Source organism: Nicotiana tomentosiformis, chromosome 7, assembly GCF_000390325.3.
Source record: "Nicotiana tomentosiformis chromosome 7, ASM39032v3, whole genome shotgun sequence".
NCBI classification, from domain to species: domain Eukaryota; kingdom Viridiplantae; phylum Streptophyta; class Magnoliopsida; order Solanales; family Solanaceae; genus Nicotiana; species Nicotiana tomentosiformis.
In genome coordinates this window covers 78,299,445-78,318,187 of record NC_090818.1, presented here as the reverse complement: position 1 = coordinate 78,318,187, position 18,743 = coordinate 78,299,445, and the positions used below count along the sequence as shown (strand labels likewise).

Here is an 18,743-nt window from a genome sequence, read left to right as displayed (position 1 = left end):
AAGATAATAAACAAACTCTACCAATTAGACATGTTCAACAAATACTACTTGCACCAACCACGCTCACAAAGAGGTATGTACCGCATAATTTATGTGCTCAATACTCATACATGACTGAAACTCGGTGCCCAACAACATCCAATTCCGTATCAAATGCCAAATAACATGTTCAAGAGAATCTTTTAAGAATCAACTATATCAATGCTCGATGGAAACTTTCTTATCATGACCATCCGATACGCTACCAACAACTCAATGAAACGTGAGATATCAACTCCATGTAGGTAAATCCATTTGACAACCAAATCATCTATATAATAACAGAGGCATAGATTAGCATATTAGAAACAACGCAACAACCACGTAAAAATGCATGTCACACATAAGAAGTCACAGGCACAAACAAGAATGCCAATCTCGTACCACCACACAAGCATAATCAATAAAATTTTCCACAAACCATCACATAACATCCTCACTATGCCACCCTTTTTTGCCCCATGTGCACATAAAAAAAAGCCACCCTTATTTCGCCACATGCACATATTGCCACCCTTATTTTGCCACGTGGGTAATCAGAGATCAACACCACCCTTATTTGGCCCCACGCGCACAACAATAGACACAACCCCTCGGCAAAGACCTCGTGCTGACACCTTCAATAACAATCGCATGGCAAAGACCTCATGCCACAATATCATCACAATCACACGGCAAAGACTTCGTGCAACAATATCATCACAATCGCATGGCAAAGACCTCGTGACACAATATCATCACAATCAATCCGCTCAACATGTCCACAAGTTCCATTATCACAACAATGCAAGATAACAAATTATCATCAAGAGGCATATCCTCATAACTCATCAATAAATCGCACAAGGACATGATACAAATTAAAATGCGGATAAGGCATGACTACGGCTAAATCAATTATTGCAAACAAATACAAGTAGTTACACCAAGGATCACATATGTATCATAGAGTATACACATCTCAATAAAGGTACATTAGAATAACAAGTACAGATGTGTACTCATAATTTACGCATATTTGTCTATGAGGAAAATATAGTATAAGTCTAAAGATTTGCTCATCGTGTTCAAAATACGATACTAATAATCTCAATATTTCTCTAACCTGGTTTATTGTGCTCATGTAATCAATTAATGGAACAATACATAGAATCAAGTAGAACACATAATCAATTGAAGCACAGAGTAAGCTAGAATCTACCCCGAGCATGAATATCCATGGCACATGTATATACGTTTGTCACCTCATAATTACATCACCCCACATGTAGCAAACAATATCAATTAGTAGGAAAAATTTCCTCACCCAATGCTAGGCAAGACACTTACCTGATCCGGGCTAGTCCAAAGCTCCAAAATCGCATTTCCTTGAGAAATTACCTCTAACCGGTCCGAATCTAGCCAATCATCAATCAAGGAAGTCAACCAATGCCATAGCAAGTAATCTTAATCAATATAGCCACTACCTTTGAAGAATTCTCCAAAATATGAAAATACCCATGGAAAATCGCCCTTCATCAAGTCTAGGGTTCAAAATATGAAAGAATGAGCTAAAATCCCGAAGTTCGAGCTCTTAACCTAGCTGCAGATGTCGCATTTGCAACCATAGGTTTTCAATTCTGACCTCATGTTCGCAATGGCCACCTCATGTTCACAATAGCGACCAAGGTTCTCAATTGCAAACTAGCAATCCAAAACTTCCCTGAAATGATCCGTAACCTCCCTGACACAAACCATATATGCATTTCAATCATAAAACACGCTACAGACCTGCTCACACACTCAAAACACCGAGAAGGGGTCATCTTGATCCGATGTTGACCATGGTCTAACTCCAATTCCTAACTTAACTAGTCTCTCAACTAACGACTCAAAACATACCCAAGCCTCTCTGGACCCCGTCCAATCATACCAACAAGTTAAAATACATTATCCAAACTTATCCAAAAGCTTGAACTATCATAAATTACATCAAACCCAAAGAATCAAAGACCAAGATCATTCTCTTAACTTTCAAACCTTCAAACTTCAGCGAACGCATCTGAATCCTACCAAATCAATTCGGAATGAAACCAAACTTTGCACACAAGTTCTTAATGACAATAAGGACCATTCCAAGTCCTGAAATAATAATACAAACCCGATATCCACAAAGTTAACTCATGGTCAAACTTATGAAATTTCTAAACCTTCAATTGTCAACTTTCGACAAAAAGAGCCAAATCATCATAGGAACCTCCGAATTCAATTCCGGGCATGCGCCTACGTCCAAAATCACCATACAAATCTATTGGAACCCTACAAACACAAATCCGGGACCATTTACAAAAAAGTCAAACTTTGGTCAACTCTTTAACTTAAAGCTTCCAAATATGAACATTTCTCTTACAAATAAAATCCTGAACCTCTCGAACATCGAAACAACCATACACACAAGTTGTCATACATCATATGAAGCTATTCAAGATCTCAAACCACCGAATAGAACAATAAAGCTCAAAACGATCGGTCGGGTCGTTATATTCTCCCTCACTTAAACATACCTTCATCCTCGAACGTGCCAATAGTCGTTCCTATGCCATCAAATCACTGTAAAAACTCACCATAGCCATACCCACGGGTGATCCCACATCACCTCAATCCATATAGGCCCATCAACACAAGCTGCCTAAAGATCCCTTTCTTTAACCTTAGTCCATAAACATTAGAACCCAAGCTCCAACGCCCGAAGTTCCTTATAATATCTGGTCCTTGTATATATACATTGTATCTATCACATCAAGCTGCATCAAGCCATCAATACACTGCCAATATCAAACCACACGATGTACCACATAACCCATGTACTCAAAGCAATAACTTCCGACCACACTAGCTGCTCATTATCGAACCTGGTGTCGGTAACAAACCTCATTTCAAATAAAACCATTTTTCAAACCTTCATAACACTGCTAATGATGCAAGAAACATGTAGAAACTCATAATCACTCACCCAATCAACAAGTCCTGGAGTTCTCTCACCCGACAAGAACGATTGCCAAACTCTAAGCCGATTAATGATATTCTGATCAAAACATACCTTATCCAAGTTCGATTGCATTAATTCCAGGTCCAATGATCTCATCTTATCCAGTACAAGCTATTCAAAATGACAAGCCATACCAAATGCCACATACACACATACGACGCAATTTGTACTCAATAAGCAATAAATCAAATATAACCAGAGATAGAAGGGGAGACAAAGAAGAGAACCACCCAACAAGTTCAACAAATACCACCAAAACTCTCAACGCTATAAACCCATTTCACAAGGGAGAAGCAAAGCACACGAAATAAGCACAAAGATCATATCCCTACATAATTCTATTGCGGTGCGTCACCCGATCCAAACATACCAATCCACATGGCATACTCATCGAGCCATAATGCTCACAGTCAACAACCACCTGTGTACAAATATCAAACACATGAAATGCATAACCATAATAATATAGAAACGGATGGCACCAAATACCACAGACTAGAAAACCATAACCAAGGCGCAATAAGCAACTCAACACCCCCAAAATCCATCTCGCTCAAATCTCACCACAAGGCCGGAATAGAACTACACCATGCGTGTGAATAGTCGAACAACCGCACAACCCATCGTACCATAAGAGAGCAACACATGAAACTAATCAGGGAACATATACATCCATTCTGCCTGATGACACACCCATAAAAATGATGTGCATGAGTGAGCAAACCCGATCCTATGTAGAGTACACTTTCTCATAAGGCCGACCAATGAACCCCTAAATCAATTCCAATCATCCCAAAATAGGTAAATAACCTTCCAAAAGTACATAGTAACCTATCCATAGCATATACCATTAGGTGACTAACTTTTAACACATCTTCACAGTCCGCAACCAAGGAATAGTCTACCTATAAGAACAACTAGTCCCTGAACCTCAAGAATATATAAATCTTCATATCCGATCCAAATTCCACCACCCAAATGACTGACACATCTCTCGTACACCATCAACGTATAGAAACTACTCACATAAATCTTCTATGCCGTGTAGAAAAAATCTGAACAACAACAGTCAACCCCTAGGCGGTTACCGTAATACTAGTCGAACACCTGCAAGTCAAAAACACAAGGTAGTGTTAACATCCTCTAAGCATCTAAAATATCCCATGTTGTCTAGAACTCGTGACCTACCTTTCAAGACCTAACTGCAACCTTACCTATGAAATCTCAATCCCACACGGCGTACCACTTCTATCATACTACCATATGAAAATGCGAGGATCCTATTCTTAACTCCGAATCACAAGTAGGATAGACATACCATCAAGCATAAACCTTCCACTAACTCAATCTCGTAGAATGAAATCACGACACGTAGCGAACACCCATGCATGTAGAGTACACAATACGCAAGTCATGTCCAAATACTTGCAAACTCTCCGGAATACATTTACACGTAACCAAATCATTAGAACTAAATCCCTTTAAATCAACGAAGTCGCATAGACTGTTAAGAGCAAGAGTACCTCAATATGAAAAATGCCTGCACTGAAGAACCCTTTAATGAATCTGAAGTTGTTTCATCACTTCTTTATTACCTCAATGTAGAATCAATAATGATATAGAATGCCGCAAGTTTTGCTACCATCCAATGCAAGCCCCAAGTCCTAACCATATGCAAATCCGAAAATCCTAAATTACCACATATGATTCCTGATCCCGTTGGAACCTTCTGGAAAGTCATCCACCTTGCTCTAATCCCCAATACGCAGCCAATATGCACCGAACAAGCCGCGCTCCACCAGCACATGGATATCCAAAAGAAAAACCATGTGATTACTTTTTCCTTGCACACAACATCCACAAAGAGTATCAAACCTGAATCATCCCAAGACTCCTATGTTCCCATAAGGTGTAGTACGAAATATATCCAACCGATCCCTTGCTCTAAATCATCCACGATGAAATATTTGTCAAATCATAGCCACTCCATAAGCTCATCCTAGTCTGAGGCTAATATAATGCCTGACCATGCAATCCAATCTTCAATAGAAAACTCCCCCTTTTGTCTCGTAGCCATAGAACACATTATCTACAACTCACACCACCCTTCCTTCGTAGCTGCCACGGTCTCATACTGTTAATCAGCTGGACACTTCATAAACTCATTATAGTCATAAAGCATTGCAAAGACTCTGCCAAGTGCATATTCACCCAGGTGACAGTCAAGCCAACTTCCCCAGGTGCGTTGAAATGATAATATATGCATTCCACTAAATAAAACCATCATATGAAACATACAACCTCAAATCCCACCAGCTAGCCTCAAATTAGCATCTTCTCATGACCCCACGGTCACAATAACTAGGCAGCCAATTAATCCTCCTAATTCTGTACTCATCAACAAGATACAAGAATCCACTGCCTCCCACAAAGGAAAACCTGAAAGACCTACCACCACATCCATTTTTGACACTAGACGACACAATGGAGATATAATCAAGCATCCACAGACCTTCATAGTCCATACACATTATCGTAAACCATCGGTGCATAGCTGATATGGAGTGCGCAACAACACATACGAGTGAATGAGATGAAATCAAAGGTATAAATTTCAAGCTGAAATAATGTCACATGATAAGGAAAGGAAGATGGGAAGTTTCCTAGATGTCATGTAGTCGCTAGAAGATAAGTATGGATGTCATCATACCGATCCGCAAGACTGTACTAGACACTTGCTCATGACTCGTAGAACCTATAACGTAGAGCTTTGATACCAACTTGTCACTACCCAAAAATCTACCTAGTCATGATGGCACCTACCCCAACCCACTAGGTAAGGCAAACAACAGTCAACACAACTCTAATGAAATAATAACAAATCGATAAATGAAATAACTGAAATTTTCATACAAAAACTCAAGGATTGGTAGCAAGTCATGAACCACTAAGACTTAGATTTACAAAGCTGGTATGAAAATAAATACAATATCTATTTGGAATATATATAAACAGATTATAAATCTAAAACTACCAAGAATAAGTGGTAGCTATATCTGGGAAGAAGGTACATCTCCAGTGACTACTCCTTTCATCCATAGCTTCTCAGCTCCTAGAACATGCACGCAATGTGCAGAAGTGTAGTATGAGTATAACCGACCCCATGTACTCAGTAAGTATCTTGACTAACCTCAGAAAAGTAGTGACGAGGTTTATTTAAGTCAAAAGATACTCACTTTGCATAACCTGTACATCTCAATAACATGTATAATACAAAGAAAATATTCCAGAGAGACAGTCACAGAATAAAGAATAACAACAATAAGGGTACACAGCTGGGATATGGTAATAAATAGACTCTACCAATTAGACATGTTCAACAAATACTACTTGCACCAACCCCCACTCACAAAGATGTATGTATCACATAATTTATGTGCTCAATACTCATACATGACTGAAACTCGACGCCCAACATGATCCGAGTCCATATCAAATGCCAAATAACATGTTCAAGAGAATCTTTTAAGAATCAACTATATCAATGCTCGATGACAACTTTCTTATCATGATCATCCGGTACACTACCAACAACTCAATGAAACATGAGATATAAACTCTATGTAGGTAAATCCAGTTGTCAACCAAATCATCAAATAATCATAGAGGGATAGATTAGCATGTTAGAAACAACATAACAAACAAGTAAAAATGCATATCACACATAAGAAGTCACACGCACAAACAAGAATGCCACTCTCGTACCACCACACAAACAAAATCAATAAAATTTCCCCCAAGCCATCACATACCATCCCGACAATGCCACCCTTATTTCGCCACATGTGCACATAACAAAAAAAGCAACCCCTATTTCACCACATGCGTATATCGCAACCCTTATTTTGCCACGTGGGAAATCTGAGAATAGCGCCACCCTTATTTTTCCCCACATGCACAACAATAGACATAATCGTATGGCAAAGACATCGTGTTGACACATCCAAACACAATCGCATAACAAAGACCTCGTGCCACAATATCATCACAACACAAAAAAGACTTCGTGCCATAATATCATCGCAATCAATCCGCTCAATATGTCCACAAGTGCCATTATCACAACAATGCAACATAACTAATTATCATCAAGAGAAATATCCTCATAACTCATCAATAAAATACACAAGGACATGATATAAATAAAAATGTGGATAAGGCTTGACTACAACTAAATTAGTTATAGCAACTAAGTACAAGTAGTCATACCACCTGACCAATCCTATGAATGATTTTGTACGGCCCGACATACCTCGGACTCAATTTCCCTTTCCTTCCAAACCACATTATACCCTTCGTGGGGGAAACCTTCAAGAATACCCAATCATGTTCTTTGAACTCTAAGTCTCTACGACGAACATTTGAATAGGATTTTTGACGACTCTGAGCAGTCTTCAACCGCTCCTTGATGATTTTAACTTTTTCCATAGCCTGATGCACGAGGTCTGGCCCTATCAACTCAGCTTCCCCAATTTCGAACCACCCAATGGGAGATCTACATCTCCTACCATAGAGTGCCTCAAATGGTGCCATCTGAATACTAGCATGAAAGCTGTTATTGTAGGCAAATTCTATGAGTCGCAAATGATCATCCAAGCAACCCTTGAAGTCAAGAACACAAGCACACATAATGTCCTCGAGCGTTTGAATAGTCCGCTTTACCTACTCGTATGTCTGTGGATGGAAGGTTGTTCTAAGATTCACCTGAGTACAAAAACCTTGCCGAAATTTCTTCCAACAATTGGCCGTGAACTGAGCCCCTCGATCGGAAATGATATAAACTAGAGTGCCATGCAGACTGACTATTTCTTGATATACAACTGAGCATATTGTTCCGATGTGTCGGTAGATTTAACTGGCAAGAAGTGTGCTAATTTCGTGAGTCGATCCACAATCACCCAAATTGAGTCAAACTTGCACGGAGTACGTGGTAACCCTACCACAAAATACATATTGATCATTTCCCACTTCCACATTGGGATTTCTATATTCTGTGCCAACCCGCCAAGCCGTTGGTATTCGGCCTTTACTTGATGACAATTCGGACACCTTGCCAAAAAGTCCGCCACATTCATTTTCATGTCATTCCACCAATAGACTTCCTTGAGATAATGATACATCTTTGTAGAGACCGGGTGCACGGAATACCTGGAAGTGTGAGCCTCGGTCATGATTCTTTCCCGGAGACCATCCACATTTGGAACACATAGCCGCCCTTGGTACCTTAGTGTACCATCATCCATGCCAAGAGTAAAAGCCCTAGTTTTATGTTTTTGAATCCCCTCCTTTAATTGTACCAACAATGGATTGTCGTATTGCTTCTATTTGACTTCCACAACGAGCAATGATTCAACCCGATTCTGCATAATTACCCCTCCTTCACTAGAGTCGGCAAGAAGAACTCCCAAACTAGCCAATCGGTGAACTTCCCTGGCCAATGGCCTTTGATATGCCTCCAAGTGAGCCAAACTACCCATAGATTTTTGGCTAAGAGCATCCGCCACCACATTGGCTTTCCCCGGGTGATATAGAATATCGATGTCGTAATCCTTATGTAACTCAAGCCATCTTCTCTACCTCAGATTCAGCTCATTTTGTTTGAAAATATATTGAAGGCTCTTGTGGTCCGTGAATACATCCACGTGGACCCCATACAAATAATGATGCCAAATCTTCAATGCAAAAACCACAGCCGCAAGTGCTAAGTCATGTGTTGGATAGTTCTTTTCATGATTCTTGAGTTTCCTAGAAGCATAAGCTCTAACCTTGCCGTGTTATATTAAGACACACCCAAGCTCGATTCTCGAAGCATCACAATATACTATGAACACATATGTACCGTCTTGTAGAGTCAACACTGGTGCCATATTCAAACTCAATTTCAACTCCTGGAAGCTTCTTTCACAAGCATCTAACCATTGGAACTTAATTGCCTTTTGTGTCAATTTAGTCAATGGAGAGGCAAGAGTAGAAAACCCCTCCACAAACTTTCTTTAATACCTTGCTAAGCCCAAGAAACAGCGGATCTCGGTTGGCATTGTAGGTCTAGGCCAATTCTTCACCGCTGCAATCTTTTGAGGGTCAACTTTAATTCCTTCTTTGGAGACAACATGACCCAAGAATGTGATAGATTCAAGCCAAAATTCACATTTTGAAAATTTCGCATACAATTGGTGCTGATGAAGAGTCTGCAAAATTGCCCTGAGATAATTGACATGGTCCTTGCGACCTCGTGAATAAACAAGAATATCGTCAACGAATACTATGTGACAAAGGAATCGAGAAAAGGCTTGAAAACCCGATTCATAAGATCCATGAATGCCATCAGGGCATTTGTTAGCCCAAAAGGCATTACCACAAATTCAAAGTGCCAATACCGGGTCCTGAATGCTATTTTCAGAATATCCTGCTCCCGGATCTTCAATTGGTGGTACCCGGATCGTAAATCAATTTTGGAGAAGTACCTAGCACCCTGTAACTGATCAAACAAATCATCTATTCTTGGTAATGGGAATTTGTTTTTTATTGTGACTTTGTTGAGTTGCCGGTAGTCTATACATATCCTCAGTGACCCCATGGTGACACACTCGGTCGGATGAAACCGTTCTGTAAAAAATCCATCAATTGTTCCTTTAGCTCCTTCAATTCTACTGATGCCATCCCATAGGGTGGAATAAATATAGGGTGCATGTCTAGCATCACATCAATCCCAAAATTAATCTCCCTATCCGGTGGGATCCCAGGGAGTTCATCAGGAAAGACTCCCAAAAATTCATTCACAACAGGCACAGACTCAAGTGTAGGCGCCTCAGCACAGGTGTCCGTAACCCGTACCAAATGGTAAATACATCCCTTGTTGATCATTTTCATAGCCTTAAGGTAAGAAATAAACCTACCTTTTGGCATCACATTATCCCCCTTCCATTCTACAACTGGCTCGTTTGGAAATTCAAACCTCACAATTCTAGTTCGGTAATCGAGCTTGGCAAAGCATGAATAAAGCCAATCCATTCCCATAATTACAACAAAATCGACCATCCCCAATTCAATGAGATCATCCATGGTGTCCCGATCATGCACCATGACAACACAACCCCTATAAACCCGTGCGGCCACAATAGACTCGCTAACCGGAGTAGATACAGAGAACAGCTCAGGAAGCTGTTCCGATTCTATCCCAAATTCCATAGCAACATAAGGGGTAACATAGGACAAGGTGGAACCGGGATCAATAAGAGCATATACATCATGAGATTGGATAGTCAATATACTTGTGACAACATCTGGAGAAGCCTCTGCACTCTGGCGACCACTCATATAATAGAAACGGTTGGGTCCTCCTGAACCTTGCGCACCACCCCTAGCTACCACACGCCCTGCTGGTGATGGAGTGCCTCGAGCTTGAGGGAATGATAAAGATGTAGCAGCTGCAGAACTCGGTGGCTTTGTTGTGCCCCTTTCCCGTACCCTGGTGGGATGAACGACACTCCCTCAGAATATGACACCTCTATCTGCACTCGTAACATATAGGTAGGTTCATGTAACAGATCCCCAAGTGCATCTTCTTACACCTGGGGCAAGGGGGCCTCCACTGCTATTGGAATCTCCCTCCTGATCGGCCCTGCTGGTGGGGTCCCCTGCTGCCCTGATTGGGCCTAAAATGACTCCCCTGCTGCTGACTGGGCCCTGCTGGCGGTGCGCTGGCTGAATAATTAACAAATGACTAGGATGGCTTTGATGACCCTTCCCTAAAAGCTGATCTTCCCCTACCAAATTACTCCCCAAAGTTGTCCGCGGACCGGGCCTTGCTGTTACCCTCTCGCTCCATTCTGTTCTTCAACTTATGGTTCTGTGTAGCTTGAGCAAATGATACCATCTTCCCATAGTTCATATCTGAATTCAAGGCAGCTGTAGCGGCCTCATTGATAACCAAGGGACTAAGGCCCTGCATAAACCGGCGCACTCTAGCCTCCATAGTCGTCAACATGAGAATGACATATTTAGATAGACGCACGAACTCCATGTGATACTCCCACACACTCTTACTTCCTTGCTTAAGGCACTCAAACTCTGCGGCAAGGGCTGCCCTAGTCTCGGCCGCCAAGAAATGGTCCATGAAAGCGTCAGCAAACTCACTCCACTTCGCTGGAGGGCTCCCTCCTCCCAAGAGTCCTCTCACAGCTCAAACCAAGAATAGGCCACCCCTTTTAGGTGATATGAGGCCAACTCTACTCCCTCCATCTCAGTAGCGCGCATAACCTGGAGAGTCTTATGCATCTCATCAATGAAGCCCTATGGGTCCTCCTCGAGATTAGCACCCGTGAACATCGGAGGATCCAACTTAAGAAACATGTTCATCCTGGAACCACTAGAATCCCCTTGTTGGCTAGAAAAAGTGGGTTCAACATTTGATCTCTGGGCTTGAGAAGCTACTATCTCTATCAGCATCTGGATAGCTCCCCTAAGATCTGCATCATAAATACCAGAACCAGAAGCTCAGGCTGGAGATGGAACCAGAATATCAGTTGGAGGAATCGCTGCACCCTCAGTAGGTGCAGCAACCGGTGTGGCCTGGCCATGCATAGTGGAATCAGGCAGTGTAGCAGTCGGGAGATTATCCCCACCCCTCGGGTATTCGCCCGCATCATCAAATAAATGGTCAACTGCCACTCTTGGGGCGGCATTGGCTCCTTGGCCAGTTCCTTCTCTCTTCTTAGGTGTCATGTACTGAAAGTTAAAGGAATGGACGAATTAGAGGAGGAATAGTTTCATAATCCGTTTCGTCGCACGATCCAGAATATCAAAGAAGGGTTTTATTCCTAAATGTCCAAGTAGCCTCCAACTTATAGATGTGGTCAACAACACACCGCTTAGGAGGACTCTACTAGACAGGCTGCGAGACATCCTAGGATACTTTAAAACCTTAAGTTCTAATACCAAGTTTGTCATGCCCCAAACTCGAAAGGCGCGACCAGCGCCCAATCGAGTGAACCCGGTCGAGCAAGCCTGTTAGACGCTTTCTACCCAGCGCACTCATGATCAAGAGAAGACATAATTTCGTTAATTAGACAGTAGGGAGATCATGTATACAATACTAAAGCATTTTACTAGTTACTTCACTTTTAAGTCTCAAAATACACACCTTTTTATAGGCTACAGTGGAACAAGTGATTCATTAAAACATAAACATGAATTGTTTGACTTCCCCCATCACTGACAAACAACCCACACAATGTCTACGGAGCCTACTAAAGATACAAAAGAGTGTTATGATAGTGCCGGCAACAAGGATCCGGCTATACCTCCAAACATGATAACAAAATGTACAAAAGATACATGACCCCGGAATGAGGTGGGGTTCACCAAGTCTGCTAGGAAGAAGGTGTACCGCTATCGGTGATCAAAACTGCCTGCTATGGAACCACCTGTATCCATTTAAAGATGCAGTGCCCCCGGCAAAAGGGACATTAGTACTGTCGAATAGTACTAGTATGTAAAACTAAACAACATCTCAATAGAATAAATAATAATACAAGGGGGAACAGTCAAGAATTCAATAAGAGCTTCAAATCATACTAAAACATCAAGTTAAGGATCACATAAGTTTTCTAATCAATTTCCATGTTATTAGGTTGGGTGATCTTTAGTGCCGATATACCATAATTCACAATACCACCGTCTTCTTACACGGAGTCCGATAACGACCCGATCGGCTATGTTGTCTCTTTTGAGACATCAACCATAACCACAATTTCATCATAATTTCTAGCACAGTCACCACCATGTGTGCGGCATGGCGTCCGACCACGGCTCGATCAGCTAGGCCGTCTCTCCCGAGACATTACCTTTTTCAGTCAACCATTTCACATCATACTTCTTTGACATCCTTTCAATTCATTGGCACTAGTGACCACAATTATAAAGTCATTCTTGGCACTTGGCCGTATTTCATAATTCCAGTTTCCCCTTTCCACATTCAAACATCATTATCATCATCAACAACAATAAGGCCTACCATTTAATACATTAGTACACATATGAGCAATTTGGGAATCTAAAGCACATATAGGCTTTTCATACAATTTGGCATAACAACCTTTATTCGATCTTGACATGAAGTCTTAACATTTCTAACACATATTCCACATTTTGAACACATCCTCAAATGGCAAGATGACATGATGAGGCATTTTTAATAAATATTGAACATGCATCTTTCAACACAAACACATTAGGAATAGCCAATTCTATAATGATCAATTTGGGACTTACACCAATTACATAAACACCGTGGGATTCGATTCTAAGAAGAAGGGGGTTTAGCCAACATAACTCAATTGAGCTTCCTTAAACATTCAAACGTTCCGAAATTCTTAGAAACTTCAATCTATTTTAGAAATATAACAAGTTGAACTAAAATTAGGAAGATGATCATGATTCTAGCTCATTTGAGCATATTATCAAGCACTAGGTGTGCATTAATGTTTTTAAGGCCCCTTTGTGAAATCTTCCATCATTTCCCAACCCATTCTCTTCCAGTTTTAGCTCACAACCTACCCAAATTCTTTGATAACACATGCATACAAGATGAACAACTCCCATGCCCAAATATTATCTTACTAACTACCCAATTCTAGACAAAATTCGAAATTGAGGATTAGGATGTAGAATCTTACCTTTAGGATGAAGACCTAGTGAGTTTTCCTTGTTAATCTTCAATGTTTCGAGCAAGAATTGAAGGACAATTTGTTGAAGATCACTCTCTCACTCTCAAAATGTCAGATTTTAGCTCAAAAATGGGACAACAAGTCTAATTAACGAAGTAGGGTCGGGTTATAAAAACCCAAAAATGAAGCTCTAGAACAAGGTATGCGGTTGCATATGCGATAGCAAAATGGATATGCGGTCCGCATATCGGCCGCATAATTTGGTGCCAAAAATGGAAAATATCTGCCTGGGTGGCGGTAGTTATGCAGCTCGCAGACCTGTTCTGCGATCGCATAATGTGCCGCAGAACCTCCCTCCGCAAAAATCCTAAGGCGGATTGTGCGACAAAAGGGTGGCCCGTGAAATGTTTATGCGGTCGCATAATTGGCCGCGAAATTGACATAAAAATGGCCTAAGTAGCTACTTCTCTCTGCAGCCATTCTGCGGCCCGCAGAGTGATTATGCGGCCGCATAATGGGCCTTAGAAATGCCTATTTCTGCAAAATATTTTCCTTTAACTCCCCAGTGCACTGTTCAATCCAAAAAGTTCGAACCCCGGTATTTAGGAACCCCGATTTTTTGGCATTATTAACCTCTACGCCTACCCCGGCATCACGGAACCCTGTTTTTTAGGAAAAAATTCACGGGGCCTTACAAGACGTCTCTGTAACGATCTGCAAGACTCTACTAAACTTGCTTATGACTCATAAAACCTGTGAACCTAGAACTTTGTTACCAACTTGTCACGACCCCAAAATCCCACCTTTAGGATTGTGATGGCACCTAGTACCTAGGACTAGGTAAGCCTATCACATAGCACGATCAACAGAACCAAACACAAAATTAAATAACAATGAAAGTTGAAAAGTGGTTTAATATAACCAAAAGCATAAATATGTAAGTCACCTAAATCCCAAAACCGGTGCTACCGAGTCATAAGCTATAAAGAGAGTATATGTGAAATCTCAAAAAACAAAATACAATACTATTTAGAAATACAATAAACAGTAGTAAGCAAATCAACAGAAGGTGACTCTTAGGCTTGCGAGCATAATGGAATGTATACCTTGAAGTCTCCACAGCAATCTCAAATTCGCTCACTAACGACCGGCATGCTCAGAGGTACTTGGATTTGCACAAAAATATGCAGAAGCGTAATATGACTATACCACAAACGGTACCCAGTAAGTATAAAGACTAACCTTGGCAGAATAGTGAAAAGGTTCAAGTCAAGACACTCACTAGACATAAATCTGTGCAGAATATCAATATAAAGCTAACAATGGAAAGCAAAATTTAGAATAGGCATCAAGGAGTAACGTGTGGTAACACAGCAAGTTAACTCGAACACAGTTGAAAAACGAGAGGATCAATTAAGGAAAACATAATAGTTCACATCCTCTAGTCATTCCAACACAAGATTTACATCAAGAATTACCCCGAGGTACCACACCTCATAATCACAAATCATGAATCATAAGTCCCTCGTATGACGCTGCGTGAGCTTCACACGCCCATAAGCCCCCTTACCTCGCCGCATGCACATCAATATACACACCACCTTTATTCCGCTGCATGCGCATCTCAATCACAACACAACAATAACAATCATCTGCACCTCACGTACACATGTGCCATCACATCACCACAGTAACAATACCAATGCCACAACAGAATATATCTAGGGCTCAACAACAATGTGTACAAGAATCATAACAATAACTTGCATGAGACTAAGCAATGTCTCCATTACACTGCATGAGACTAAGCACTGTCTCCGTCACATTGCATAGGGCTAACCACTTCCCTCATTATATCGCACAATACTAAGCGATGTCTCCATCATTTGCATAAGGCTAAGCACTGCCTTGGCTCGTTCTCGCATATGACTAAGCATCACATGTTCCCTCTATCAAGCAATTAATATCAATGCATCAGTGCATTTCATGGGCTGAAACATTGCCACATTTTCCGGAGGCATCATAGTTGGAAGGCATTATCCTCATAGCCGAAGACATCATGCCATCACTGGAGTATCTCTAGAAAATGCATATCATTATTCAAAGGCGTCATCGTCCAGAGGCACCATCCTCATGGACCGAGAACACCATTTCATGGCCCACGAATCCCTTATCATACGCTTCATGGCCCAAGACGTCATGGTCTAACGACATCATCCTCATCGTCCGAAAGACAACTCTCATGGTCCCAAAAGAATTTGCATCATGTTTAAATTTCCGCAATAACTACATATATTCGCGTGCATCGTGTTTTAAGTTTTGCAGGTAACTCGGGAGGTAACCTTTCTACAAACAGGAGAAATTCTCTCTCTGGTTTCCGTTCACAACGTTCACATCCATTGATTACCTCCAATGTAACTGACAACCAGCAATGATCGTTCCCATCTCGTAACCACTCAAACACTTGTCTTGTACATCAATAACAATCAAATTCGCATTCATAGCCCCACCTGAAAGTATCCGTTACTTATGACACTATCATATCTAGAAACGATCCTTCTTCAAAATGCACGCCTTTCTTAAAATAACTCCACCGGCTCTATTCAATTTTGGATTCAGAACTACACACTACCTGATTTCCATAACACCAGGGATATGTAGGCAACTCAAAAACTAGGGTTCGGCCCCCATTTTTTTGAAAAATACCTCATCCTCGTTCATTCGGACAAAATTGGTCATCATTTTCTTTATCCAACAACTCTTTCATCATTCCCGGGTAAAGAGGGGCAGTTGTTGATACCCAATTTTGCCCTCATATTTTATAAAATATTTTATATACTTTCAAAATATCATTTTGCACTATTACCCAACCTATACGGGTTATGTAAGTACTTTCTATAACTTTAAAGCTTTAAAATTGGTTTTCTTGCATTTTAATTTCTCAAATATTTATTAATTATTCTTTCAAATCATTTTTGGGTGACCTAATCATCCAAATTTACTATTTATACCCGCGTGCATTTTATAATATTTAATCCTATTTTTACATAATTACATTTCCATTTTCACAATTATTTATATTAGTTGCAATAATAGCCAATATTCTACAAAAATAATTGTGTTTATTATATCATTTATGCCAAAGTAGAAATTTATATTTTTATAATATTGAGTTACTATTTTTAATTGTTTTACTTAATAAATAATATTTGTTTGCTAGTTATTTGCTATTTTAATAATTTTATTTTATTTAATTTTTGGTGTTTTGAAAGCTAGCCCAAAATAGGCCAATTTCCTGACCAATTTAATGCAAACCAAACCAAAATCCCTGGCCCAATCCCTTTAGACCAAACCAAACGACCCTTAAGTTCAACCCGGTCACGACCTACTAAAACAAACCCGCCCCATTCATTTTTAATCCTGACCGTTGATCTGTCAAGAACAACGACCCAAACGCTCCTTACTGTCCTATTCTCCTCTCCTATAAAACCCTAGCAGCTGCCTCCCTTATCTTCTCCATTTCCGGTCCTAATATGGAATCTCCCCATGATTTCCCTTCCATATATGCTCTATCTCCCCATTACTTACATGGTTATGGCATCACCTAGTACTTGCTTATTTTTGGCAAGTACCAGGTCTTGAATCAAGAACAATCATCCTCGATCTTTAAGATCTAGATGATGTATCGTCTATATACATTCATGGCAAGGTTATATGGGTTCGATTTACAAATATATTCGACCAATCATTGACTCCGGGCAAAACTAGGGTTTGCCTGATTTTTCTCCCATTTTGATTCTAAATTGATTTTGCATGCTTTTCTTTCCTAATTTATGTTTGATTGACTGTGTTTCCTTGTTTGTTCGTTTAAATTTTCTACTATAAAAACCCCTTCCCCATTGCCCCTAAAATAGACCTTAACTACTGCTAATACTCTCTCACTCTCACTCATTCTACTATTCTAAACTCGAGACCTTGGCCAGCTGAAAACCAAGGACACCGAAATTTGATTGTTGCAATTTTCTTAGTGCGTGCACTGCCCGGGGTTCACTTAAAACCCTTGGGAACTCTGACGCACTGGAATTTTGGGAGTCCTGCTATTCTTTCTCTACTATTGCTGACTGAGCTACTATTGGTACTTAATTTTCTCTTTTACCTGCTTATTAATCTGCAAACTGGTGAGTACCTTGACTCTTGCAATTCCATTCTCTTTTGCTTGTGTTCACTGCTCTGTATGTCCATGTTGTTTGAACTTTTATGAACCAATATGATTTCGATATTGTGTTATCTTCATTTGCAATCCTATTTGCCTTGAAGTTATTCTGCAGTTCAATATTTTCTGGTATCCAAACTTGCCTAAATTTGAAACTTCAACATATGCTCATTATGTGTGTTTAAAACCCAGATTCTCTATTAACTATAATACCAAGCATCCAATCTGTACATGTCTGCATCTGAAATTGTTTGAGCAATTTGTTTGTGTGGGCTATTTGTACTCCTGCTAATTGTTAGCAAGATAATTGTTTTCGTGTTTGGGCCTGCTTCATTGGGCCTTGTATGTTGGGTCTCGCGTGCTTTAGTCATCCGTGTGAGCCTGGGGTGTTAGGCCTATTGGATGTGTGAAGAGTAAGGTTGGTGAAGGCCTAGAAGGCATTGCTGAGTTATTTTGTACTTGTACTGGACCTGTAATTGTTGTATTTGAACCTGTAATTACCATATTAAGTCTGTAATTGTTTTAGTATTCTATTTGGTCATGTAATAGTCTGTAATAACGAATAATGGGGAAGTAGTGAAAGTGGGGGACTGTGATACTTTAATTTTCGTATGAAAGGGTAGGAAACATGCGTATAAGATCTAAGTGTTTCATTTGCTCAACATGCTCTATTTTCATACACTTTTAGATAGCATGCCTATTGGATCAAAGATGGATAAATCTGTGCCTTCAATGG

The 18,743-nt window shown here is 40.4% G+C and overlaps 2 protein-coding genes across 2 annotated transcripts; both read right to left on the bottom strand.

The window, feature by feature from the left end:
• Positions 1-9,691: 9,691 nt before the first annotated feature.
• LOC138895864 (uncharacterized) lies at positions 9,692-10,315 on the bottom strand. The gene has a single exon (XM_070180605.1). It carries the CDS (start codon positions 10,313-10,315, stop codon positions 9,692-9,694), a length of 624 nt encoding a protein of 207 aa, XP_070036706.1.
• Positions 10,316-10,901: 586 nt separating this feature from the next.
• On the bottom strand, positions 10,902-11,243 carry LOC138895863 (uncharacterized). Its single transcript, XM_070180603.1, has one exon. It carries the CDS (start codon positions 11,241-11,243, stop codon positions 10,902-10,904), a length of 342 nt encoding a protein of 113 aa, XP_070036704.1.
• Positions 11,244-18,743: the final 7,500 nt, after the last annotated feature.